The following is a 25,871-nucleotide window of genomic DNA, read 5'->3' on the forward strand; positions in this document are numbered from 1 at the left end:
TCCAGTACTTTTAATAAAAATCCCTGAATTCCCTGACTTTTCGCTGAATTCCTCAACTTTTCTGACCTGTGACAACCCTTAATAAATACAAACGAAATTTTCAGTTTAGCAAAAATCGGAAGAATGTAGAATCAGAAAAAAAGAGAATTGGAGAAATTGAAGAAAATTGAGAGAAGGACTACTAAAAATAAATGAAATTCGAAAAAGCGATACTAGAATAAATGAGGGTAATAAGCTCAAAAGTGTTGGAGAAACTCTTGAAAGTGAAATGAAACCTTTTACAAATGAAGTCAAATTCAACTTCGACAGGCAGTACCCCAGTTCATAAATAGAACCCTTTGTGCACTTTGTTTCCAGATGTAACCTTTTACCCACTCGAAACTCGAGTAAAACCATTTTACTTCAAGTATATACCATGGCGAGAAGGGAAAAGTACCCGAAACTCTTTAGTTCGGACTGTTACAAACGATCCGGTAAAAGTTAACCGCGTGCCTCTTCGAAACTTTCGTTTTCATATATATATAGTATATTATATATTCGAAAAATTGCAGACAAAGCGCACATGTTTCCAATTAGAATCGTTGCCTCGGCAACTAAATTCTTTTTCGCTGTGTTGAATGTTAAATGTCGACATATCAAGACCCTCGTCGAAGTTTCGAACAAAAAATTATGTCATTTTTTCCTTCATATACTTTCATTCTCAGCTCTTATCCGGCTTTCAACGTCCCTCATTTTTCAAAAAAATCTATCGTAAAGAAAGAAAGAACTTTTTTGTTTAATTCAATTTATCGTTGAATGAAAGAATGTTTCCGAGTAGATTAATCAAATTTTCGTTTTTGGAAATTATAATTAGCGACTTTGTCTTCTTTTGACTTCATGTGGGGTATCGCGTCGTGGTGCTTTAGCGTTTTCGAGAGCTAAACTTCATCGCCGTTTTGCAATTTATCACTCGTTTTTGCATAAGTCGGGTCCTCCTGCCTTAATAGCCGCGAGTTACGATTTCGCTGACACGGCTGGCCGAGCGTTTGGCTTCCTTCCCAGACCGATTTACAACCGCTAGAAAGAAACATCGCGGAGCTTGCGAGAGACGAACTTTTTGGCTCTTTACACGTCGTGACAATCTCCGTTGACCATAATGCCAAAATCGATTTATCCTCCTCCCGTGTGACTACGTCGACAGCATCTATTTTTCTAAATTTGAATAATAATCGAGCGACAAAATCCCTGCTACCATATCTGAAAATATACATCTTCATTAGAAAATCAACGAAAATTTTGTTCAGTGAAAATTAAACAAGAATGATAAATTCCATAAAGATTGATAAATTACACACAGAATTACAGGGTTGCCACGCTTTTGCTCATTTCAAATTCCCTGACTTTTCCAGGTTTTCCAGATTAAAAAACGGAATTTTTCCAGGTTTTTAAATTTATATTTTACCAAATTTAATAATTCCCTGTTTCCAGAAAAAACTTTGAGACTTTTTCCCTGACTCTAAAGAAAATATTCTGATTTACCCGCAAAATGATTAGATATAAAAAAAAATGTTCTATTCCATTTATTTTCCAACAGGAATTAAGATTTTCAAAAATTTCAAATTCAATAACAATATTATTATGAAACATGAAGATACCGATCACTATCGAGTCACCGCTTTCTTCATGTTTTATAATAATACTTAAAACTTGCTAATTTGTTATTGTAACTTCTACAAAAATTATTTTTATCGTTACGATTATTCATTTCTAGAATTTTCAACTAAAATTCTTCTTTAAGTCAATATTTTTTCATAATTTTTGAAAAAGTTCTTTCAGAGTTTACAAATCCTTTTGTTACAATTTAATTTTAGGAAATTTCGATTATTCCGACATTCTTCAATAATTAAATTTATATTAGAAATTAAAAACTTCAAATAATTAAAAAAAATTCCACTAAACTTTTTGAAAAAAATTAATTCCACACAAAGTTCTTAATTAAAAGTATGAAAAGTTCAAATTTTCAACGATTTTAATTTGAAACCATTTCCAAATTCAATTATTTCTAAAAATTCACGCTTTCAATATTCAATTATAATTTAAAATTTTAACAGAAATACATTTTTAAATAAATATTTATTAGAAAATTCTACGAGAATTAAAATTAATTAAATTAAAAAATTAAATATTTTATTATATTGAATGTCTCTTAAAATTTAATTTTCATAAAGAATTTTATCAACAAATTTTTAAATAATTGAATTTTCTTGACAAATTTAAAATCAACTTTTTAAGAATAATTTCATTTTTGAGAAATTTTATGAAAATTGTATTAAAAATAAATAAATAATTGAAATTCTGCCAAGAATTTTATTAAAATTTTTGAAAATAATTGAATTCTTGAGATGAATTTTATGAAAATTGCTTTTTAAATAATTGAATTCTTTTCTTAATTTTTTTTTTGAAATAGTAGACATTAAAAATAGTGGAATTTTGACAAATTTTTGAACATAATTGAATTTTTGCGAAAAATTTTATTATTTTTGAAAATAATTGAATTCTTGAGACGAATTTTATTAAAATTTCTTTTTAAATAATTGAATTATTTTGTAAATTTTTTTTGAAATAGTAGAGACATTAAAAATAATTGAATTTTGACAAATTTTTGAAATTAATTAAATTTTTATGCAGAATTTCATTAAAATGTTTGAAAATAATTTAATTTTTTGAAAAAATTTAATTTAAACTGTATTGAAAATAAGACTTAAATTCTAATAAATAACAATTTAGTATCAAATTTTAAAAAATTCATTTTTAAAAAATTTTTTTAAATTCTTGCCAGTAGGATTTTAATTATTTTTAATACAATTTAGTAGCAAAGGTTTTTAAAATAATTGAATTTCTTTGATAATTATTTTAATATTAATTTTAAAAATAATTACATTTTTTGAGGAATTCTAATAAAATTGTATTAAAAATAATTAAAAGTCTGCGATGAGTTTTAATGTTTATGAAAATAATGAAATGTTTGCGTAGAATTTTATTAAAATTTTTTTTAACTAATTGAATTCTTTTGGGGGTTTTTTTTTATTAAAGTAGTAGATATTAAAAATCATTGAATTGAGGAAAATTTTTGAAAGTAATTAAAATGTCAAGAATTTTATTAAAAATTTAGAAAATAATTGAATTTCATGATAAGAATTTTACTACTTCTGAAAATAATTGAATTTTTGCAATCATTTGTAACTGCTTCAAAAATTCAATTTTTTTTAGTGTTTTTAAATAAAATTCTTCTATAAATACATTATTTTGAATAATCAATTAAACATATTACATTAAAAAATTTAACTAATTTCAAAAGAATTTTAGTTATTAAATCTTTTTTAAAATCTAAGTTTTTTAAAATTTCTAATTAAATTCATTTAAAATTGAAATTTTACAAAATTTCAAATTAAAATCTTTTCAAGTTCATCTATTTCTGAAAATTGTAAACGCAATTTAGAAGTGAAGAATTTAGAATTTACTTGAATTTTCAAAAATTGTTACAACAAAAAATAAAAAATTAAATTTCGAAAATTTTGATTTGTTGTCAATTTAAAGAATTTAAGATTTCGAAATTTCTTAATTTTTGAAAATAATTCAATCTCGACTTTAAAAAGAGAGCATTTTTATCTTAAAAATTTTTATCAGTGAAAATAGTTCAGAAAACGTGAAATATCAGAAAGTGTAGCAAATTTTTTCAATTTTTGACCTTCGAATTTCAAAATTTTTAATATTAAAAAAGAGCCATTTGAAATTTGAAAAATTTTCACGCTCAGAATAAAAGAAATTTTGTAAAAATCTAAAGATTAAGAAATTAGAACTTTTTATTGTTTGGAAGTCTGCAAAAAAGGTAAAAAATTGGAAATTTTTTTTCTTACATTTTCAAAAAAGAAAAAAAAAGAAAAATTTAAATCTAAAATTCGAAATATCACTGAATATTTTTGAAATTTACAAAATTTGCAACTTCAGATAATTTAGAATTGTTTTTATTTATCAAATTATCATAAACAATCGAAATCATGAATTGAAGATCATGAAATCAAAATTTTTAATATTTTGAATAGTCTTTGAAAATTTTGAATAGCGAAATATTCAAAATTGAACTGAATTTTGAAAACTTTTACAATATAAAATTTGAAACATAATGTCTGAAATTTTTATTTTCTGTTAGGTTTAAAGAATTTAAGAACTCAAAATTCTGCAATTTTTTTGTTGGGGGAATTAAACCATAATTTTTATTATATAAACAAGAATGGAAAATTCTAAAATATATAGGAAGTTTCGTAGAAATTATGCATTTCTACAAATAAATTTTTCGAAAAAAGTTTAGATTCGATAATGAAAGGGAGAATTTAGATTTCTAATTTCGAAAATTTGTAAAACAATCAAATTCTTGAAACTAAGAAAATAAAATGTTATTTCAATGTTTTGAATAATATTTGAAAATTTCGAAAACAGTGAAGAATTTAGAATAGAATCGAATTTGAAGTAGTTTAAAATACATTAAAAAATGTATACAAATTTTGGATAATTCAGATTCGAAATTTACAAAATTTAGAGAATTAAATTCTATAATTCCAAATTTTCAAAAAAAAAAAATAAATTGTATAAAAGAAATAACCAAATAGTTATTTTTTTAAATATAATTTACTTTCTTGATCCGAATCGACAAAAAATTAAATTTCCAATTTCTCGTCAGATGCAAAAATCTATTACCAAGCAAGGAAAGAAAAAAGAAATCATAATATTAATCGAATCGCGTAATTTTAGGCCTGCGAAAGAGTGTAAAATCATAAAACAACGAATATGTGATTTCTATATATGTGAGGGAAGTGGGCCAGATGTTTGGTTAATGATGTCAGCGGAATCGTAACTAAAACCGAAGCTTCTCCACCTCACTCGGCTTAGTTGGGGCTTATAGCTTTGACGGAAAGAGCAGAGTCTTATTACCCTGGTTCCCTATATGCACGTGCTGCATCTCTCGTGAACGCGAAAACCATCGGGGTAATTGGACCACCCACTTCAACCTTCCTCCACTCACAAAATACTCAATTCTTAAACTTCCTTCCTTTTATTTCCCTTTCTTTTTCTTTTTTCTTTTCCTGATATGCTTTTCTGGAAAAAAAAGACGTACAACACTCATTTTACAAAGTAAATAAACTCGCGACATACTCCAAAAATTCCTCTTTCTATTTTTTCAATAATCAAATTTCAAATTAGCTGCGCCACTCAAATCTATTTCGAAATGAGAAAAATTAATTTTTCTCATTTTGAAATACATTTTATATCATTTCTTATTTACTTCTCTTATTAGGAAAATAATAACAAAATATATACAAAAATATAGACAAAACTCGAACGTCAATTCAGAATAGTTTAGTAATAATTAAACTCCTCGGAATTAGCGCCCGATTCGTGAATAATTAATTAATTGAAAAATTAGTTAATAACCAAATCTTTAGCAGATTCAATTATTAGTTAATTTTTCAATTTTACTTCTTTCATTATTTTTATTTTTCTTATCTTTCATCACTTTTATTATTCTTATCTTTTATTGTTTTTATTATTTTTATTTTTATTTATTAACATTTTCTTCATTTTCATTATTATAGAATTTTTAAATCTGTATTAAAAGTAAAATTTCGTGACCACCTAATAATTTATTATCGTCAAAAAATTCTCGCGAGATTGGAGATTTTATCCTTTCGTTCGGATTGAATTTCACATTTGAGGGGACGATTTCTGAATCCGAATTCGTGAAATTAAGACCCATTTAGGGATGATATAAGCTTTCTAACCGGAACCACCTGTGTATCGTTTGCACTCACGGGTGGTCTTTTTGGGGTAACAAAAAACTCGTCTCATTTAATGAGCAAACAGTTGAAATAATATTTTTCTTTTTGAAAAATACGGCGCAGACTTTTTATATATATATATATACTCATCTATACCACTCAATTTGTAATTCCATCTCTACATTTCAATTAAATATCCGAGAAAAAAGTTCTCACTTTCGTAAAATTGTCCTTAAGAATTAAATTATTATAACTTTTGGAGACGTGATATAATTTTAAATTTTAATACATAATTAGAATTTTCACTTTTAGTAAATAAATAAAAAGATTTTGAATCAATAAATCGATTTTAAATAAATCAGGGTTGCCACGCTTTTGCCCATTTTTTTAAATTCCCTGACTTTTCCAGATTCTCCAGTTTAAAAAACGGAATTTTTCCAGATTTTTAAAACTACATTATTTTATATTCTACAAAATTTTTAATTCTAACCTTTCTGAAATTAAACAACTTAGAAAAAATTGTTATAAAACATAAAGAAATCGATCTCTCCGAGTCTTCGACTCGGAGCAATCGATATCTTCATGTTTTATAATAATTAAAAATGTTGGATTGATAAAATCATCATTTTATATATTATAAGAATATTGTAACTCTAACTTATTCAAAATAACTTTCATTATTTTAATTCAATTATTGTTTTCCACAATTTTTAACTAAAATTCTTCTTTATAAAGTATAAATTAATTATTACTAATAATTTCTGAAAAATTTCTTTTAACATTTTCATATCCTTTTGTTTACAATTCAATTTTACGAAATTTCATCTATTATTCAGGTAATTCGGAAATTCTTCAATCAAATATATATTAGAAAATAAAAACTTCAAATAACTTCAAAAAACTTCAATTCAACTTTTACAAAAAAAATTAAGTCTACACAATTTTTAAGTTGAAAGTATGAAAAATTCAAACATTCAAAGATTATAATTTGAAACCTTTTCAAAACTCAATTATTATCTAAAGTTTTAACTGAAATTCATATTTGAATCAATTATTATTAGAAAATTCGACGACAATTCAATTATTTAAATACAAAAAAAATAATTTATTAAAAAATTGAATGTTTTTTAAAATTGAACTCTCATTTAAAGAATTTTATCAACAAATTTTTATATAGGTTATTAAAATTCTTTTGACGAAATTCAATAAAATTCTTAAGAATAATTTCATTTTTCGAGAAATTAGATTAAAAATGTATTAAAAATAATTGAATCTCTGTAAAATTTTGATTGAATTGAGAAAAGTTTTTAAAAATAATATTGAAATTTTGACAAGAATTTTATTAAAATTTTTTTAAATAATTGAAATATTGCTAAGAATTTTAATAAATTTTTTTTAAATAATTGAATTTTAGAGAAAAATTTTAATTTTTATAAAAATAATTGAAATTTTGACTCTAACTCTTTTTTAAACTTTTGACCATAATTGAATTTCTGCCAAGAATTTTATTACTTTTGAAAATAATTGAATTCTTGAGACGAATTTTTTAATAATATTTCTCATAAAGAATATTATTAACAAACTTTTAAATAATTGAATTCTTTTGACGAATTTTAATAAATATTATTTATGAAAATAATTTAATGTTTTCGTAGAATTTTATCAAAATTTGTTGAAAATAATTGAATTTTTTTGGAAAATTTTATTAAAATAATAGATATTGAAAATCATTCAAATGAGGAAAATTTTGTGAAAATAATTTGAAATATTGCCAAGAATTTTATTAAATTTTTTGAAAATAATTGAATTTTAGAGAAAAATTTTAATATTTATAAAAATAATTGAAATTTTGACTATAACTTTTTTTAAACTTTTGACCATAAATGAATTTCTACTAAGAATTTTATTACTTTTAAAAATAATTAAATTCTTGAGACGAATTTTTCAATAATATTTCTTTTGAAATGCCTAATTATTTTTAATACAAAAATAAATAATTTATCGAATAATTGAATGTTTCTCAAAATTGAATTCTCATAAAAAATTTTATTAACTAATTTTTAAATAATTGAATTCTTTTGACGAATTTTAATAAAATTTTAAGAATAATTATATTTTTCGAGGAATTCGATTAAAATTGTATATAAAATAATTGAAATTCTGCAATGAGTTTTATTATTTATGAAAATAGTAATTAAATCCATATGTAAAAAATTGTATTACACATTTATAAAAATAATTGAATCTCTGTAAACATAAATTGAATATTTTTGAAAATAATAAAATTGTTGCGAAGGAATTTACAAAAAAATTTTAAAATAATTCAATTCTTTTGGGAAATTTTATTAAAATAGTAGATATTGAAAATCATTGACTAAGGGAGAATTTTTGAAAAAAAATTGAATTTGTTAAAAAGAATTTCATTAAAATTATTGAAAATAATTGAATTTTAGAGAAGAATTTTAATATTTATAAAAATAATTGAAATTTTGACGTTAATTTTTTTAAACTTTCGACCATAATTGAATTTCTGCGAAGAATTTTATTACTTTTGAAAATAATTGAATTCTTGTGACGAATTTTTTAATATTTCTTTCTAAATACCTAATTGAATTCTTTTGTGAAATTTTATTAAAATAGTAGATATTGAAAATAATTGAATTTTTATAAATTATGGAAATTAATGAAATTTCTACGAAATATTTTATTAAAATTATTTTGAAAAAAAAATTAAATTGTTAAAAAGAATTTCATTAAAATTTTTGAAAATAATTTAATTCTTTCAAGAAATTTAATTAAAAATGTATTGACAATAATACTCATATTCTAATAAATAAATTATAGAAAGGATTTTTAAAATAATTGAATTTCTTTGATGAATTTTAATAAAATTTTTAAGAATAATTATCCATTTTTCGAGAAATTCCAATATAATTGTATTAAAAATAATTGAAATTTTGCAATGAGTTTTATTATTTATGAAAATAATTCTAAATCTATAAATTTTTTTATTATTTATGAAAATAATTGAATCTCTGTAAAAAATTTGATTATTTTTGAAAATAATTGAATTATTGCGAAGAAAAATTGTAAAGGCAACTCTTTTAAAATTGAATTAAGAAATTTGAATTAAGAAAATTGAATTAAAGAAAAATTAGATTTCAAGAATAAGCACAATAACTTTAGAAAACAATAATTTTCCAGGATTCCAATCAAAATTCCCCGACTTTTTCAGGTTTTTTCAAGGTTTATAGAATTCCCTGACATTTCCAGGTTTACCAGGTTTCCAGGTTGCGTGACAGCCCTGAATAAGTACCTAAACAATAGTTTTTTGAAAAAAACAGGGGTTTTACAAACAAATTCGAACTGATGATTTTTATAGAATTTTTATGCGTCCCAAAATTTCCATCCGAACAAAAATGAAATTCCATGTTTTCCATGACATTGTAGAAACTCTGCAAATAGAATTTTTTGAATAAATAAAAAGTATATTTGAAAGAGTTAAAATTAAAAAGAACAATTTTAAAAGTATACAATTTTCCAGAGATAAAATCGAGGATATAATTAAAAATTCAACGGACATAATTTATAAATACTCTTAGTTCACAATTGTTTCGTGAAAGAGGAAGAAAGAAAATTTCTAAGCTTCTATGGAGCTTTATATACAGATTATAAGAATGGAGGTTCCAATTAAAAATTATCAAGCTTTTTCCGCGTTGAAGCAGAACGTTATTATTCTTGAAAGATTATTTTTTTTCGCCATGTTTTTTTTTTTTTTTTAATAGATATTATATCTGCGCCGCCTAATAATCATCGGAGAATCCTTTCTGGCATTTATTAAAAATAACTAGCGCTCTTGGAACAATTAGCCACGTCCTTCGCACTATAGATTGCTGGCGCGGCTAAAGATCCAAGGAAATTGAATAAAAACAAGTTTTGCGGGACTTAAGGAAACTTTTCAAGACACTTGTATTGGTCCATAAAGTGTTTTCGCTATTGGTTCGATTTTTATCGCCTCGCGAGGAGAGTCTTTGTTTTTTTTTCTCTCTCTCATTTTCTTATTTCTTTCAAAGTCCTATATACAGTTTTTCTCTTGGTATATTATGCGCCTTTCAAAAAGGATTGGCCGTATAACTCTCGCCTCTCTCGACATCCGTTTTCGACGCGCGCAAGGCACCCATAAAACTACAGAGAAGAGGGCTTCGGTGTGAGATAATGACAAGCTGTACATTCGACTATCAATTATCGCGTTTTATGTCCTCACTATTAGACGGCAGTACGTTACTTTAGCTATTAATGCACGCGTCAAAGAATGTTACCTACAAGTGCTTAAGATGTTTCTCTAGTCACACTCGCGCTTAAGTAATAACACAACGACTTTACGATCATTTTTATATTGAATTGCTCTATTAGCTTCGTAATTGAATTGCCATTGATTTCACTTTACTTTTCCTCAATAATTTATTTTTCCCTCCATTTTCATCGTTTAGTTGGTTAAATTCCATTTTTGTGAAAAAAAAAATTCATACTTTTATTGCACACCTTTCTGTTGATTGTATTTTTTTTACAATAATTATTATCAAACTAACTTTATTATATAATTGACTGGAATATTTTCTCTTGTTTTATATCGATAAATTTTTCACTAAATTGAATTTTTTCTTTATTATCATTTTTATTGTAGTAAATTATTTATATTTCGACGAATTGTCATAAAACGAAATTTCTTTTTAATAAAATTACGTTGTACCTATTTCCATAAAATAAAATTACTATTTAATGGGATTTTTATTTAATCGAATTTAAATTAACTTGTTTTCCTTTCTTTCGAATTTTTATGTTTCTGAAATTTTTGTTTACGGAATTAATTTTTTACGGCAGCAATTTATTTTTAGAAAATTATTTGTCACTTTTTACCTACTTCAACAATATTCTTTAATTTACATTTTCAAAAATTTAATTGTTTCATCTTCTGAGTTTTAGATTTTCTTTCGAAATTTTAATAAAAATTAAAAAATTTGTTAAAACTTATTTCATATTATTGGAAATATTCAAAATTTGTATTATTGTCGATTTGTTTCCATGAATTTATTAGAAGTTTAAAAAATAATTAAATTTTATCGAAAAATTTAATTGAAAATTGGAAAAAATTTAATTGAATCCTTTCGTGAAATTTTATTAAAATTGTATTGAAAATAATTGAATTATTTTGAAGAATATTATTATTTATGAAAATAATTGAAATTTTTCGAAGAATTTTACTATTTTTAAAAATAATTTAATTGTTTCCAAGAATTTATTAGAAGTTTAGAGAATAATTTAATTCTTTCGAAAAATATCAAAAATTGAAAAAAATTTAATTGAATCAATTCGTAAAAATTTTATTGAAAATAATTGAATTCTTCCGAAGAATATTATTATTTATGAAAATAATTGAAATTTTTCGAAGAATTTTACTATTTTTAAAAATAATTTAATTGTTTCCAAGAATTTATTAGAAGTTTAGAAAATAATTTAATTCTTTCGAAAAATATCAAAAATTGAAAAAAATTTAATTGAATCAATTCGTAAAAATTTTATTGAAAATAATTGAATTCTTCCGAAGAATGTTATTATTTATGGAAATAATTGAGATTTTGCGAAGAATTTAATTAAAATTTTTGAATGTAGTTGAATTTTTTAAAGAAAATTGTATTTAATTTAATTGAATTTTTAAAATAAATTTTACCGACAGTTTTAGAAATAATTAAACTTTTGAGATTAAATCATTTTTATAATTATTTTAATTTTTTTTTAAATAATTGAATTTCGGAATTATAATTGAAATTTTTTAAGTTTTAAAGAAGATATTTGAATATTTTTCAAGAAATTTATTAAACGTTTTGAAAACTAAGAAATTTTACAGAAAAAAAAAATTTTTAGAGAACCAGAAGATTAATAAACAATTAATTTGGAAAAATTGAAAATACAAAAAAATTTGCAAAAGGAACAACTTCAAAATTATATATAATAATCGTCGTGATTCCAGATTTCCGGATCTCTGTCCACACTTGAAGTTAGTTATGGTTATTCTTTTGTTTTTTATACGTTTGTTTTGAAAATTAATTTTTGTGGGTTAAGTATTAGCATTTTTTATATTTTTAAATGTCAAATTTTTCAATGTTTATGTTATTATTGTACAGTGCTGCCAGATTGGAAGAAATATAGTAAAAACTTGAAGATTGTTTGAAAATGTTGTGAAGGCTGTGTATATATCAAGTAATTATGAAAATATTTATAAACATTTAAATAATATAAATAAACCATTTTTTAAAGATAAATTATAATTTTTGTTCTTTACGTTTTTATGATTATAATAATAAATGTAATAATTATTAATTACTAAAGTAATTGTTACTGTTCCATTTATTATTTTGCAAATCAAAAAATGTTATATTTTCAAATATAAACATTAATTTTTTAATTTCAGATTAACTACATAATTAACTATTCTTGTTTATTATTTTCAAAAATGTTAATAAGAGTTTTCGAAAGAATTTAATTATTTAAAAAAAAATTTTTATAAAAATCAAATGACTAATTATTTCCAAATTTTTCAATAAAAACTTTGCAAGATTTTAGTCATTTTCAGTGCATTAATTTTTAAAATTAAAAACATTGAAAACTTTTACTTTTAAATTGCGAACAGATTCAAACACAGCAATATTAATTTATTTCTTTATAATTCTTTGTGAAATTTATTTTCTTTTATCATATTCTAGAAAAAATTATAACCAAAATCTGAAGAAAGTTTTTTGATTAATTTAAAGATTTCTGAAGATAAATAAGAAAATTCTGAAGATTTGTCGTTTCAATCATCTGGCAGTACTGTTATAGTGTTTGATTCAATTTTTAGCTTTACAACTATCATTTACTCTAAAGGTAAATACTTTTCTATAATTTAATGTTAACATTATTTCAATATATTGAAAAAAGTTATTTGATATAATTTACATTCAATTGAATTTTATTTTTATAAATTTCTTAATGCAGAATATTTAGTTTTTTAACTTTTTAATAAATTTTTAACTTGCAAAACTCTAAATAATGTAATTGTTAAAAATATAATATTTATTTTTCATAATTTAAAATTATTAATTATTTTCATAATAATTTAAAATAATTACTATATTATTAAAGACTACAACATAAATTTAAATTATCAAAGTATATTTTATAAAATAGTAATTTAATACAAGTTTTATATTTATATTTTTTATTACATAAAAATATTGTCTAATGTCATGTTTATTTTATGAACTTTTAACGTGTCTTAATTTTCATATGTTTTTAATTAATACGTGATTTATAGAATATTCAACAAATCAATGAAAATATATTGTCAATTTTTTCAATTAAAAATATATTACATCAAATATCTATTCCCAATATTTAAATAATGTTAACATTAAATTATGGACACATACCTGCCGAGTAAATAATAATTATAAAGTTAAAAATTCAATTAAACAACCAATATATAGAATTAAAATGTAGCAAGTTATAGTTTGTATTTATACTATAGATATTTTGTTTTCCAAAGAAATTAGAATTAAAAGTTGTTAACTTTATTATTTTTCAATTAATTTAATTTTTTGCAGTTATGGTAGTTTCAAAAGATACGTAATTTTTTGTTTAAAAAGCTAAATGAATAATTATTTTTTTAATTTTTGGAATAATTAAAATTTTCGTAATCAAAATTATTTTGAAAATAAAAGTATAAAATATGTAACAATTTTTGCGAGATTCAATTTTCTTCGTACAACATGAAAGTTTAACAGCAGTAATAGTATTTTAACAAAATTTATAGGATTCACTTAAAATTCGTTTCTAATACGTTAAATATGACATTAAAATTTAGAAATTCAAAATAGAACTTCCATTTGTCTGACTTTCTTCTAATTTATCGGACTCAGTGATTTCTGGGGTGAATTTGGTAAAGTTCTAAAATGATTAATTTCTATGTTGAATTCGTTATTTTGAATTTAGAAAATCTGATGTTAATTTAATTATTTTTTCGTTATGCACGACAAAAAACATTTACCTGGATAAACTACAGATTTCACTTTATTAGCGAAATTTTTCAGTGCTTCAATTAATACTTTAAAAAGTATATTTAAATTAAAATGGCTTTATATTGTTTAAAATAAGCAATGTAAAAGATAAAATTTGCTCAAAAAATAATTTTTCACCTCCTGCTGGTTACCGGCTGTGGCTATTTTTTTATTAATTGTGAATTAAATTAATTTTTATGACCCAGATACTAATTGGAATTGTTCTAGCATGGTGGCCACTAAAAACAGTCAAAAAATTTCCCTGACTTTTTCCCGACTTTCCCTGACCAATATTCTGGGTGTTTTTAACTTGGTTTGTAATGAACAATAATTTAAATAAGAAATATATCTCTCAAATTATTATTAATAACTACCATTCATTTCAAACAGTTGAGAAGGATGTTTTAAGGATTTTTGAATCAATTTGTAGAAGTAGATAAAATTCTTTATTTTTAAAATTAAATCTTTAATCTTAAAGTAGCTGAGACTGCGGCTAAAACTTAAATTTTGAAAAGATGTTTTTTAGTCAATAAATCCGTTTAGATGCAAAAATATATAAATAGATCAATCTTGTATAGGCCAATTGTCCTCACCAACATTTAATAAAAAAGCTTCTAATATTTTAGCGTAAAATAAATGTTTTGCTCTTTTTTCAAAACTTTGATTTTGTAACATTTAACAATTATAAATTTAATAAACTAAAATTTATTTATAAATAAAAAACAAAATTATGGGTTTAATTGTCGTGGGCGGTTTCGTTTTTCGGCCGTGTACTTGCCTAATGACATAAATACACTGAAAAAAATTATTTGATTCAATTAATTCGAATTATTTGCAAAAATTTTATTTGGATCTAATAAATATTTATTTGCTTCAAATAACTTGAATTATTTGAATCACATTTGTTTAACTCAAATAAATCTTAATTGGATCAATTAAATAATTAATTGATTCTAATAAACGAATTTATTTAATGCAAATAATTAGTTATTTGAAACAATTTATTTATTTATTTCACTCAATTAATTGGATATTTGATATAAATAAAAATTATTTGATATTTATATCTAACTATTTCCGTTAGAAAGATAATGCAATTTGACTGTTTTGGCTGTTTAATATTTAGCCCTAGTCTCCCTTATATAAATTTTTTTTTCTTTTTATAATCTTTACAATTTCCCTGACTAATTAAAAAATTCCCTGACTTTTCCCTGACCAGTGGCCACCATGTCTAGCCATAGTTCAGGTCCAGTAATGTAAATTCTTTTTAAATTGAGACCATTAAGTGAAAGTATTTGAATTTAAAAAAAATTAGAAGTTCGAAGTTCTTAAATCTTTTTTGTAAACTTTAAAGTTTCAAAATAATATAAAATGAAAATTTAATTCTCTATAATTGTTAACTTTTTCCACTTTTAATTATTTCAAACTTTTTGTTAGGTAATAATAATTATTTCTTTAAACATTTTTTAAAATAAAATGGAGTTTAAATTGTTTAAAATAAGCAGTTTGACACAACATTCCCGCGCGCTTGCGCGCGGATAGTTTTGCTAGTATTACAAAATTTTTTGGAATTAGGTTTAAGAATTTAAATTTAACATATAAATTCAGTACAAAAATGAAAAATTTTGAAAAATCTCAATTTTTATTTATATTAAAAAAAATTTCTGTCCAAAATGATAGTTTTTAATAAAATATATACAATTTTAATATTTATAGATTAAAAAACAAACCTAATAATAATTTAGAAACACAAAAATTTGTTTTAAATGTTCTTAAAAAATTTATAAATATTTATGTATGGATAAAAAAATTCACCTATTTTAAGGAAAAAAAGAATTTTTATTCTTTTCTTCCATAAAATAAATTAAGAGATAAATTATTTTCCTGAATAAGTGATAAAAAAAATTACAGAAAAATTAACGTGAAAAGTAACAAAAAAATAATTAAAATTTGTCATGCATCGATAATTGTAGCTAAAATAATTAAAAATAAAGATAAACTGACATTTGAATCAAATCCCAGTTAAAATTAAGATTAATTAAAAATTGGTTTACTTAAAAATTGAATTAAAATTTTAATAAAATAGAAATTTTTGGGAATTCAAAATTAAATCGAATAAAATTGAAAAAAAATGTAAATTCAGAAATATTATAAATTGAATAGAATTAAAATTTGAATAAATTATATTTTGAACTAGATTAAAATTTGGAGAAATTTAATTTTGAATTAACTGAAGCGAAGATTAATTAGTATTGAAATATTTTTAAATTTCCATCGATAAAAATTTCAGTCAAAAAATACTTTAACTAATTAAAATGAAGATTAATTGAATCTTTGAACTAAATAATTTTTCAATCGATAAAAAGTTTCGTTAAACTGAAATTTGAATCAATTTAATCAATTTTAAGGGGAGGGATTATACCGATATTTTTAACTACATAAAATAAAATCTATTTCAGAAAATACATATTTTGACTCTTTCTGAATTTTTATTTTTCTTAAAATTTTTTTTGTATCAACAAAAAAATACCATTTTAAAAAATACAGATTCAATTTTTTTCATTGAAAATTAATTATTTTTCTATCCAATTTCAAATCATTTAAGTATGGTAACTTTTTTATATTTTACAAACTAGATTGTAAACTAGAAAGATAAACAAATGAATGTTCAAATAATAAAATTAAATAACAATGGTATTTTCTTTAGTATTTTCAATTTAAATACAATATTTTTTTCTATGAAAAAATGTGTAAAAAATAGTAAAAATCAATTTTCTCATTCGGCAATTTTTTTTATATAAAATAAATATTTTCTACAAAATATTTTGCATCGTTTTCAAAATCTTCCAAAATTTTTAGGAAAAATAAAAATTAAAAAAGTGTGAAGTTGACAACGTTTACTATCAATACAATTCAGAAGGGAAAATATTTTCCTATAAGCAAATGTTTCAAAACTATTGAATAAAAACATTCTCTCTAAATTTGAATTATTAAAAATGCTGACTAATTTGAATTATTTTTGACTAACTTTTTACTATTTAATTAGTAAATTTTACTAATAAATTAGTAGAAATGGCTATTTATTAATAAAATTGACTAATAAATTAGTAGAAATTGCTATTTATTAGTAAAATTTGCTAATTAAAAAGCAAAAAGTCAGTTTCTAATTCAAATTTGTAATCATTTTTACTAATTCAAATTTAGAGAGTTTTTGCAAAGTAATAAAAATGTCTAAAGATTTATTATCTTCATTATAAAAAATATAATTTTCTTTTAATCTTAATCGTAAATATGAACTTCATCGAAGTAAAATTCTAAATATGTGAAAAAAGTCGAGTAGGTGACAACCTTCTCGCCTTTTTTCACATATTTAAATTTTGATCTGTAATCTCGCAAAGAGCGAAATTATTCAAAAATATTACAAACAACGATTAATTCAAACTAATTTCCAATTACATAACTGTACCATTTATATATAATACAAAAAGGGAAATAATTCTCTGATGACAATCGAATAGGGTGTGAGTATATATATAAACCATTTGAATCACACCCCTAAAAAAAAAGAAAAAAGAAATTGCATCCCCTATTTTGTATATATATCTCGTCTGATTTGCTGTCGAGCAATTCTGTTATTCTCTCCGATTTTTTTTTTTTGCGACTGGTCCTATATACTAATTTTACGAGCCGTTGACTCCCGATCGATGGTACGTGGCGTTTCGAGACGAGAGGAGGCTTTTCCGACACGGATCGTTGCCATTCCGGTTGACGTAATTTAACAGCGAAGCCACTGCTGCACTCGTATAATAAGATCACCGTGAGTCTACGGTGGATTTGCCACATGACTGCAAAGGCCGAAATGCAGTGAATTTTTCATTTCAACTCTCGTGATTTTGCCAATTATATAAGTCTGATGTGTAGGCGCGATTCCAGCTGGAAACTGTCCATTTTTAAGTAGAGTGAGAGAGAATGAGACGGAACAGGAACGATTGAAAATTCAACCAGACGAAAATCATTTTAAGCCCTTTTTAATTTCATTAAACAATTTCCAGGAATGCACTTTGTAGCTCTGAAAGAACAAATCAAACTGTACTCTTTTATTCCATTAATTATTCATATAATTTAAGAAGAGAAAATTCTTTTCTTTTTTTATTGCAAAAAATTTGCAATTTTGAAAACTTGTCTTTCATAAAAAAAGACTTTGATTAAAAAGTCCATTTGATAAATATAAAGTCTATCTATTTTTGCTAATTGGGGTTTTTTTCTTTGTGTTTTAGATTACGAAGCTGAAGATCGACAGTAATCCTTTTGCGAAGGGATTTCGGGATTCGTCGCGATTGACGGATTTTGAAAGGTTAGTATTTTATATAAAGTTTTATCAAAGCGGAACGAAAGAGTAGAAGGATATTTAGAAAGTAGATCTAGTGGTACCTTGATGAGAAATTACATCTTCCCAGGAGGTTCGCTTCGAGAATGTTAAGCAGAATTCAACAATACAAAGGAACTTGTTAGATTTACGCCATTCAGGACTTCATTATTGGAACTTGTCTCGGAATTTTTACCCTTTTCTTTCATATTTTTCAATAATCTTTATAATTCTTTATAATTCTTTAATATTGTTTAATTCTTTAAAATTCTTCAATAATCCTTATAATACTTTAATATTTTTTAATTTTCTTTAATATTTCTTAATATCCTCAATATACTTCAATATTTTTTAGTATTCTCAGACCTTGGATAGACTTTAAGGGACAAAAGAGTCGCTTTAGTCGATTAAAGATAGAAACAAAGTTCCCTGACTTTTCAACAAAATTTAAATTTAATTATTCAGGATTTTAATAATTTTTTTAAACAAATATTTAAATACTTGTTATTTACTTTTTTCACACGAATTAAAATTTTTTTAATTTAAATTTTATACTCTCTAAATCTGAATCAGCGAAAAAAGCGCTGTTTTAACCAGTGAACGAAGTTTTCACTGAAAAATAGTGGAATTTACTGAAGATCAGTGGATGTCACTGAAGCAATCAGTAAACTCTGCGTGTGCGCAGAAGTGTAAAATACTCGTAGCGTCATTTCTATGCAAATGTGTCACATTACGCGGAATGTTTTTTTTACATTAGTGACAAATTAATTTAAATTGGATGAAATTAGTGATTAGTGAGTAGTGATTAAAAGTAAACATTAAAGTGAGCATATTTTCTGTGGTTTCGGTGGTGAATTTAATAAATTTTCAAGTGGTTTTCCTTGAATTGGAAAAATAAATTTATAATGAAAATCTAACTCTAAATTCACAAAAATATTAGTGTTTTAAGTAATAAAAAATAATAAATCATATACCCGTAAACATTTTAGACAAATATTATTGCAAAATTTTATAATTGTTGGTTATAAATTGATTGAAAAGAAAATTAATACAGCTGCCATATTCGATAATACGTAACCGCTGATTGGACCAGCGACTATTCGCTGATTCTCAGTGGCATACTTATAGCTATTTGAATTAGCGACTATCCGCTGAGAATCAGTGAGTTTTCGCTGATTCTGATTTAGAGAGTATCCTTTAAAATTCAACTATTTCCAAACATTACAACTGCAATTCTTTCATAATTCAATTATTTTCTAGACTTTTTAACTAAACTTCTCTAAATCAATTATTTTTTTAAATACATTTCCGAAAATTCTTTAAGAATTCAATTATTTAAATAAAGAAATTCAATTTTTTAATTTTTCAAAATTAAATTATTTTCTAGACTTTTTAACTAAATTTCTCTTAATCAATTATTTTTCAAAATCATTTTCCAAAAATTCTTTGAAAATTCAATTATTTAAATAAAGAAGTTCAATTTTTAAAATTTTTCAAAAATTCAATTACTTTTTAGACTTTTCAACTAAATTTGTCTAAATAAATTATTTTTTTAAATATACATTTCCAAAAATTCTTTAAGAATTAAATTATTTACATAAGAAAATTAAATTTTTTAATTCTTTCAAAATTCAATTCTTTTCTAGACTTTTTAACTAAACTTCTCTAAATCAATTATTTTTTTTTAATACATTTCCAAAAATTCTTTAAGAATTCAATTATTTAAATAAAGAAATTAAATTTTTTAATTCTTTCAAAATTCAATTATTTTTTAGAATAATTTTTAAAATAATTGTTATTAACTCGTCAGATTTTTTTTAAATAATTAACGCTTAAAAAAAATTATAATAACAAAATTCTCAAACTCAGTTTTCTCAAAAAATTTTCAAACAATTTTTGAAAGATAGATTTTTTCATTAAAATAATATAGAATTGAAAAATTTATAAATAATTCTAATTTAGTAAAACATTTTTTAAAGTAATTGTCATTATTAAAATAATTTTTCAAAAATAATACAAAATAGTCAAGTTTTTGAAAAATTTTAGTTGCAAATCTTGAAAATAGATGATTTTTCCGAAATTTTAATAATATTTCTAAAAAGAAGTAATTTTTTCAAATTTTAATTAACGTTTCTTGAAGATAATATAATAATTTATAAAAATTGTAAGAAGAAAAGAAGAAAATTATTTTTCAATAAAAATTTCAAAATTGATTGATTTCTCTAAAATTTTAATAATAATTTTAAAAAAAGCATATTTTTAAAATGTTAATACACTTCTTTTCAAGATAATTAAAATTAAAAACATTGTAGGATGAAATTTCTAAGAATTAGTTTTTTTTAAATTTATTATTATAATGTGCTTTTTGGAAAATAATTAAATTTATCAAAAGAATTTTTGAACAATGTAAAAATCTAATCAATTTTTGGATAAATTTCAAATATAAATTTTGAAAATGTTTGATTTCTCCAAATTTTTTTTAATATTTCTAAAAAAGAAGATTTTTAAAAAATTTTAATTCATGTTTTTTTGCAGATAATTCAATTTGAAAAAATTGTGATGCAAGAATTCTGTGAATTTCGTTGTTTAAAAATATTTTACTGTGATTTTTTGAAAATAATTAAAGAATTTTTGTACTTATTAAAAAAATATTCAATTTTTTGAAGAATTCTCAATTAAAAATTTCGAAAATGATTGTTATTTACAAAGTTTTAATAATAATTCGAAATAATTAGATTTTTAAAAAATTCTAATGTTATTTTTAGCCAATATTTAGATTTTCGAATATATTTCATTGAAAATATTGAAAATAATTGAATTTTAAAACATTAATTTATAATAAAAAAATTCTAACAATTAGTTTTTTAAAAAATATTTAAATACAAATTTTTGAAGCGAATTTTCATTCACTTTTCAAATTTTTATTTTTTGAAGTTTTCTCATTAAAATTTTTAAGAATTCAATTTATTTCCAAAATTTGCTATTAAAATTCTTTAAAATTTGATTTTCAAACTTATTTAATGAAATTCCTTGAAACAAACATTTTCAACAAAAATTGTACAAAAATTTTCAATTATTTAAAAACTTTTAAATTATATATTTCGAAAATTTTATTATCTTCCAAAAATTATGGAAGAATCAGAGAAAAAATGGGAACAGAAGTTAATTCAATGTCATAACTTCGTATTTTAAAAGAAAAAGACACTTTAATTCTTAAATTGTTTTGGTGAAATCGTTTAGAATTTAATTTTCAATATTTTAAACAATTTGAAGTTGCATTGTAATAAAAATTACAATCTTCTGTCAATAAGAAACGATTTTGGTAGTTTAGTAGTAAATATTTGTTAACAAGAGTTGACAAATCTTTGTCAATATTTCTTATTGACAAAGAATTTTAATTTTTAAAATGTTTGAGTTCTCCAAAATTTTGTTAATATTTCTAAAAAAAAGTAGATTTTTAAAAAATTTTAATTCATCTTTTTTGAAGATAATTCAATTTTAAAAAATTATGATACGGGAATTCTAAAAATTTCTTTACTCAAAAATATTTTACTGTGATTTTTCGAAAATAATTAAAGAATTTTTGGACTTATTAAAAAAATATTTTCATTTTTTTTTAAGAATTTACAATTAAAAATTTTGAAAATGATTGTTATTTGCAAAATTTTAATAATAATTCTAAATAATTAGATTTTTAAAAATATTCTAATATTTTTAAACAACAGAAGTTTTAATTGTTTATAATGTTGAAAATAAAAATATTAACCCTTCCACTAAAACAAAATTTAAAATTCAATTAATCTTTTTCAGTTAAAAATATGAAATTGTGACATTTGACTAACTTTTGTTTTGACTGTCCGTTAGATTCAAGCTTAATCAAGAATCAAGAATAATTTTCGAAGAATTTGATTATTTATTTTACACACTATTAGTGTCAAAATCAGTTTCATTTTGTACCAAAAAATTTGTATTTTCTTGTCATATTTGGAAAAAGGCAAAAAAGTCGCATTTTTTTAAAATAAAACGAAAAAAGTTGTCTTTCTGGAAAATGGTCGAAAAAGACTCCAAAAAGTCATAGTGTCCAAGACTTGTATTCTTTAATATTGAGTAATTAATAATTATTAATTTTTTTTTATATTCTCTCACACAGAAATCCTGGGGAGATTAATTCTCAAACTATTTTTTTACCTAGTTTTTTTTTTATTTTTTAAAACTTTTTTTTACCCTTTTTACCCTACTTTTTTAGAATTTGAAAAACGAAAGAAATAAAAAGAATTCTCGATCTATTTTTTTTTTTTTAATATCTCCCTCTATTTCTTTTTTTCGAGAATTCCGAAAATAAAATAAAAAGAAGTCAATCATTTCGTTAAGAAGACTACGTACATAATCGAGCAGTTACCCTTTCAGGGAGACGATGGAGACAATGTTGGCGGAACAGCATTTGCAGAGGTACCCCCATCGATTTCCATTTGAGATCGATCAATTGCAAGCGGGAGCGGCAAATAATTTGAGCCTCGAGGAAAAGGCACTTTGGGCGGCACAATCACAATTATTATTGCGAGCGGCTGCAGCGGCCGCCGCTCCATATGCTCTTGTTAATCCAACACTCGTCTATCCGGGAGCGGCTTCAGCAGCGGCAGCGGCGGCCGCAGCTGCTGCCGCGAGTTCCAGTCAACAGCAACAGCAACGTCAACAATTGGGTCACTTATGGTGGGGCTCAATTGGACCGACATTATTTGCCGCTGCGCATCATCAACAACAACAGCAACAACAATTGGCGGCAACAAGTGCTCAGCAACAATCAACTGGACCTGCAGCGCCAAGACCCGTCTATCCATCGGCACTGGCACTATCGCATCATAGATTCTCGCCCTATCACACATCGCCTACTCCAAAATCATCAACCCCTGTTTTACCTTCGCCGTCGCCCTCGAGGAGAGCCACGCCTTCTCCAACTGACAGCCTCTGCCGCGAGGCTCAAGATTTATCTCCCTCGTAGTTGAAGATTTAGGGCTGAGGCTCGATTAAGGAATTTCAAGGGTTCTCCTCTCATAATCAGGACAGATGGGTCGGAATTGTTTCCTTTTTCCATATTTATAGAGAAGCAGAAAAATTTGTTAAAATTACTAAATTTTATATTACTTTTACAGTATTTTATCGTTTTTTTAAAAACAATTTTCAAAATTGTTTTTTTTATTTCGCGCTCCCAAGAAAACCTAAGAAGCAAATGAATTATTCGTTAGGTTCGTATTAGATTTATCTTCATTAAAAGATTTTTTTTTATTATTTGAATTTGAAACCAATTTTCACTGAATATTTTCGATATTAATAATCGAAATAAAAAATTAATTAATAATTAATTAAAATAATTTTTAATTAATAATTGACCCTTTTTCTGTATTTTTACTCAAAAAATTAAAAACATCAAATTTTTTTGCTTCTTAGGTACCTTTCTTCGGAGTGTGACTCAAATATTTATTTCAATTGCAAATATTTATTTTTTAATGAAAATATACATTTGTTTTAAATCTGAATATTTATTTTAAATGCGGAAATATTTATTTTTTTGAAATGGAAAAATTCTGCAAAAAATTCAAATTTATTTGTATTTTCTAGTTTTGATTGTTCGAATGAACGAAATTTTTTTCTATTTAAATATTTCCCCAAAATTACTATCAAAAAGAAAAAATATTTCAAATTAAATATTTACTTATAATTAAGAATAAATGAACGAATTTTTTTCTTCTATTTAAATATTTTTCCAAATAACTATAAAAAAAAATAAATACCTAAATAAAATTGAATATTTACTTAAGAATTAATTTTTCTAAATTAAAAACAATATTTTCCAATGATATTCAAATTTGAAAATATCTAAATAATAATCGTTATTTTGAACCTTCGAAACTTTAGTCATGAATTCAAATGAAAGAAAAATCATGAAAATATATTTTTACGATAAATTAAAATTCAAAACCTTGATGGAAAAAATTTTTGATAGTTTTCTTCAAACTATTTTAATATTCAATTTGAAAAAAATAATTTTTCATTTGATAAATATTTATTCCGAATGAAAAAATTTTTCTATTCGTATTCTAATATTTAAAAAATCTTGAAAATATTTTCAAGATACATTTTATTTCGAAAATTTCGATCGAAACAATCTTTGGTTTTTTTCTGTAACAAAATATAATTTTCTATTTAGAAAAAATAATTTTTCTTTAATAAATATTTGTTCCAAATGAAAAAGTTTTTCCATCATTCGGATTCAAATACTGAAATATTTTGAAAATGATAAATATTTGTTCTAAATGAAAAAATCCACCTATTATTCGAATTCAAATTAATTATATTATTATTATTATTCTTATTATTATTATTTAATTATTAATTCAATTATTTTTTAATTGAATATTATTAAAATTCAAAATCTGGATTGAAAAAATCTTTAATACTTTTCTTTAAACTATTTTAATATTTTATTTGAAAAAAATAATTTTTTATTAGATAAATATTTATTTCGTATGAAAAAATTCTTCTATTTGAATTCAAATAAGTGAATAATCCTGAAAACTTTTTCACGATACATTTTATTTCGAAAATCTCGATTGAAAGAATTTTTGATTTTTTTCTGTAAAAAAATTTAATTTTCTAATTTAAAACAAATAATTTTTCCTTTCAAAAATATTTATTCGAAATTAGAAAACTTATATTATTTGAATCCAAATAAATGAAATTTCCTTGAAAATATTTTCATAATAAATTAAATTTCAAAAATTTTGTTCGAAGAAAAAAGATTTTTTCTGTTAATAATTTTAATTTTCTACTTAGAACGAATAATTTTTCCTTTGATAAATATTTGATATAAATGAAAAAGTTCTTCTATTATTCGAAGAGTTTCCTATTATTTAAATGAATGAAAAATCCTTGAAAATATTTTCATGATAGATTAAATTTTAAAAGTCTTGATAGAAAAAAAAAAAAATTGTGTTAAACAATTTTAATTTTCTACTTAAAACAATTTTCCCTCTGATAAATATTTATTCCAAATGAAAAAATCCTTCTATTAGTCAAATTCAAGTGAATGAAAATTCTTTGAAATATTTTTATGAAAAATTAAATTTCCAAAGTTTTTTTTTGGAAAAAAAAAATTTTCCGAGAACAATTTTAATTTTCAACTTAGAATAAATAATTTTTCTTTTGACAAATATTTATTCTAAATGAAAAAATCCACCTATTATTCGAATTCAAATGAATGAAAAATCCTTGAAAATATTTTCATGATAAATTTCAAAAATATAGATTAAAAAAAGATTTTTTCGATAAACAATTAAAATTTTTCTATTTAAAACAAATATTTTTTCATTCGATAAATATTTATTATAAATAAAAAAAATTCTCGTATTATTCCAATTAAAATAAAAAATTCTTTAAATATTTTCAGAATTAATTTTGAAAATCCTGATTTAAATCATAAATGTGAGTAAAATTTTTGAGTAAAACTCGAATTCCGCAATGTTTGAAACACTGCATAATAGTAAAAGTAAAAAAAAAATATTTTCCATCGTTTTTTTCCTCTCGGACAATATTTCGAAATTG

At 22.6% G+C, this 25,871-nt stretch overlaps 1 protein-coding gene across 1 annotated transcript; it reads left to right on the plus strand.

Moving 5' to 3' along the window:
• The first annotated feature begins 17,610 nt into the window (after window positions 1-17,610).
• LOC122500311 (T-box protein H15-like) lies at window positions 17,611-23,654 on the plus strand. The gene is made up of 3 exons (XM_043609183.1): window positions 17,611-17,676; window positions 18,184-18,260; window positions 22,680-23,654. Exons 1-3 carry the CDS (start codon window positions 17,611-17,613, stop codon window positions 23,269-23,271), a joined length of 735 nt encoding a protein of 244 aa, XP_043465118.1. The 3' UTR covers window positions 23,272-23,654.
• The last annotated feature ends 2,217 nt before the right edge of the window (window positions 23,655-25,871 follow it).

Source organism: Leptopilina heterotoma, unplaced genomic scaffold (assembly GCF_015476425.1).
Source record: "Leptopilina heterotoma isolate Lh14 unplaced genomic scaffold, ASM1547642v1 Lhet_183, whole genome shotgun sequence".
Taxonomy (NCBI): Eukaryota; Metazoa; Arthropoda; class Insecta; order Hymenoptera; family Figitidae; genus Leptopilina; species Leptopilina heterotoma.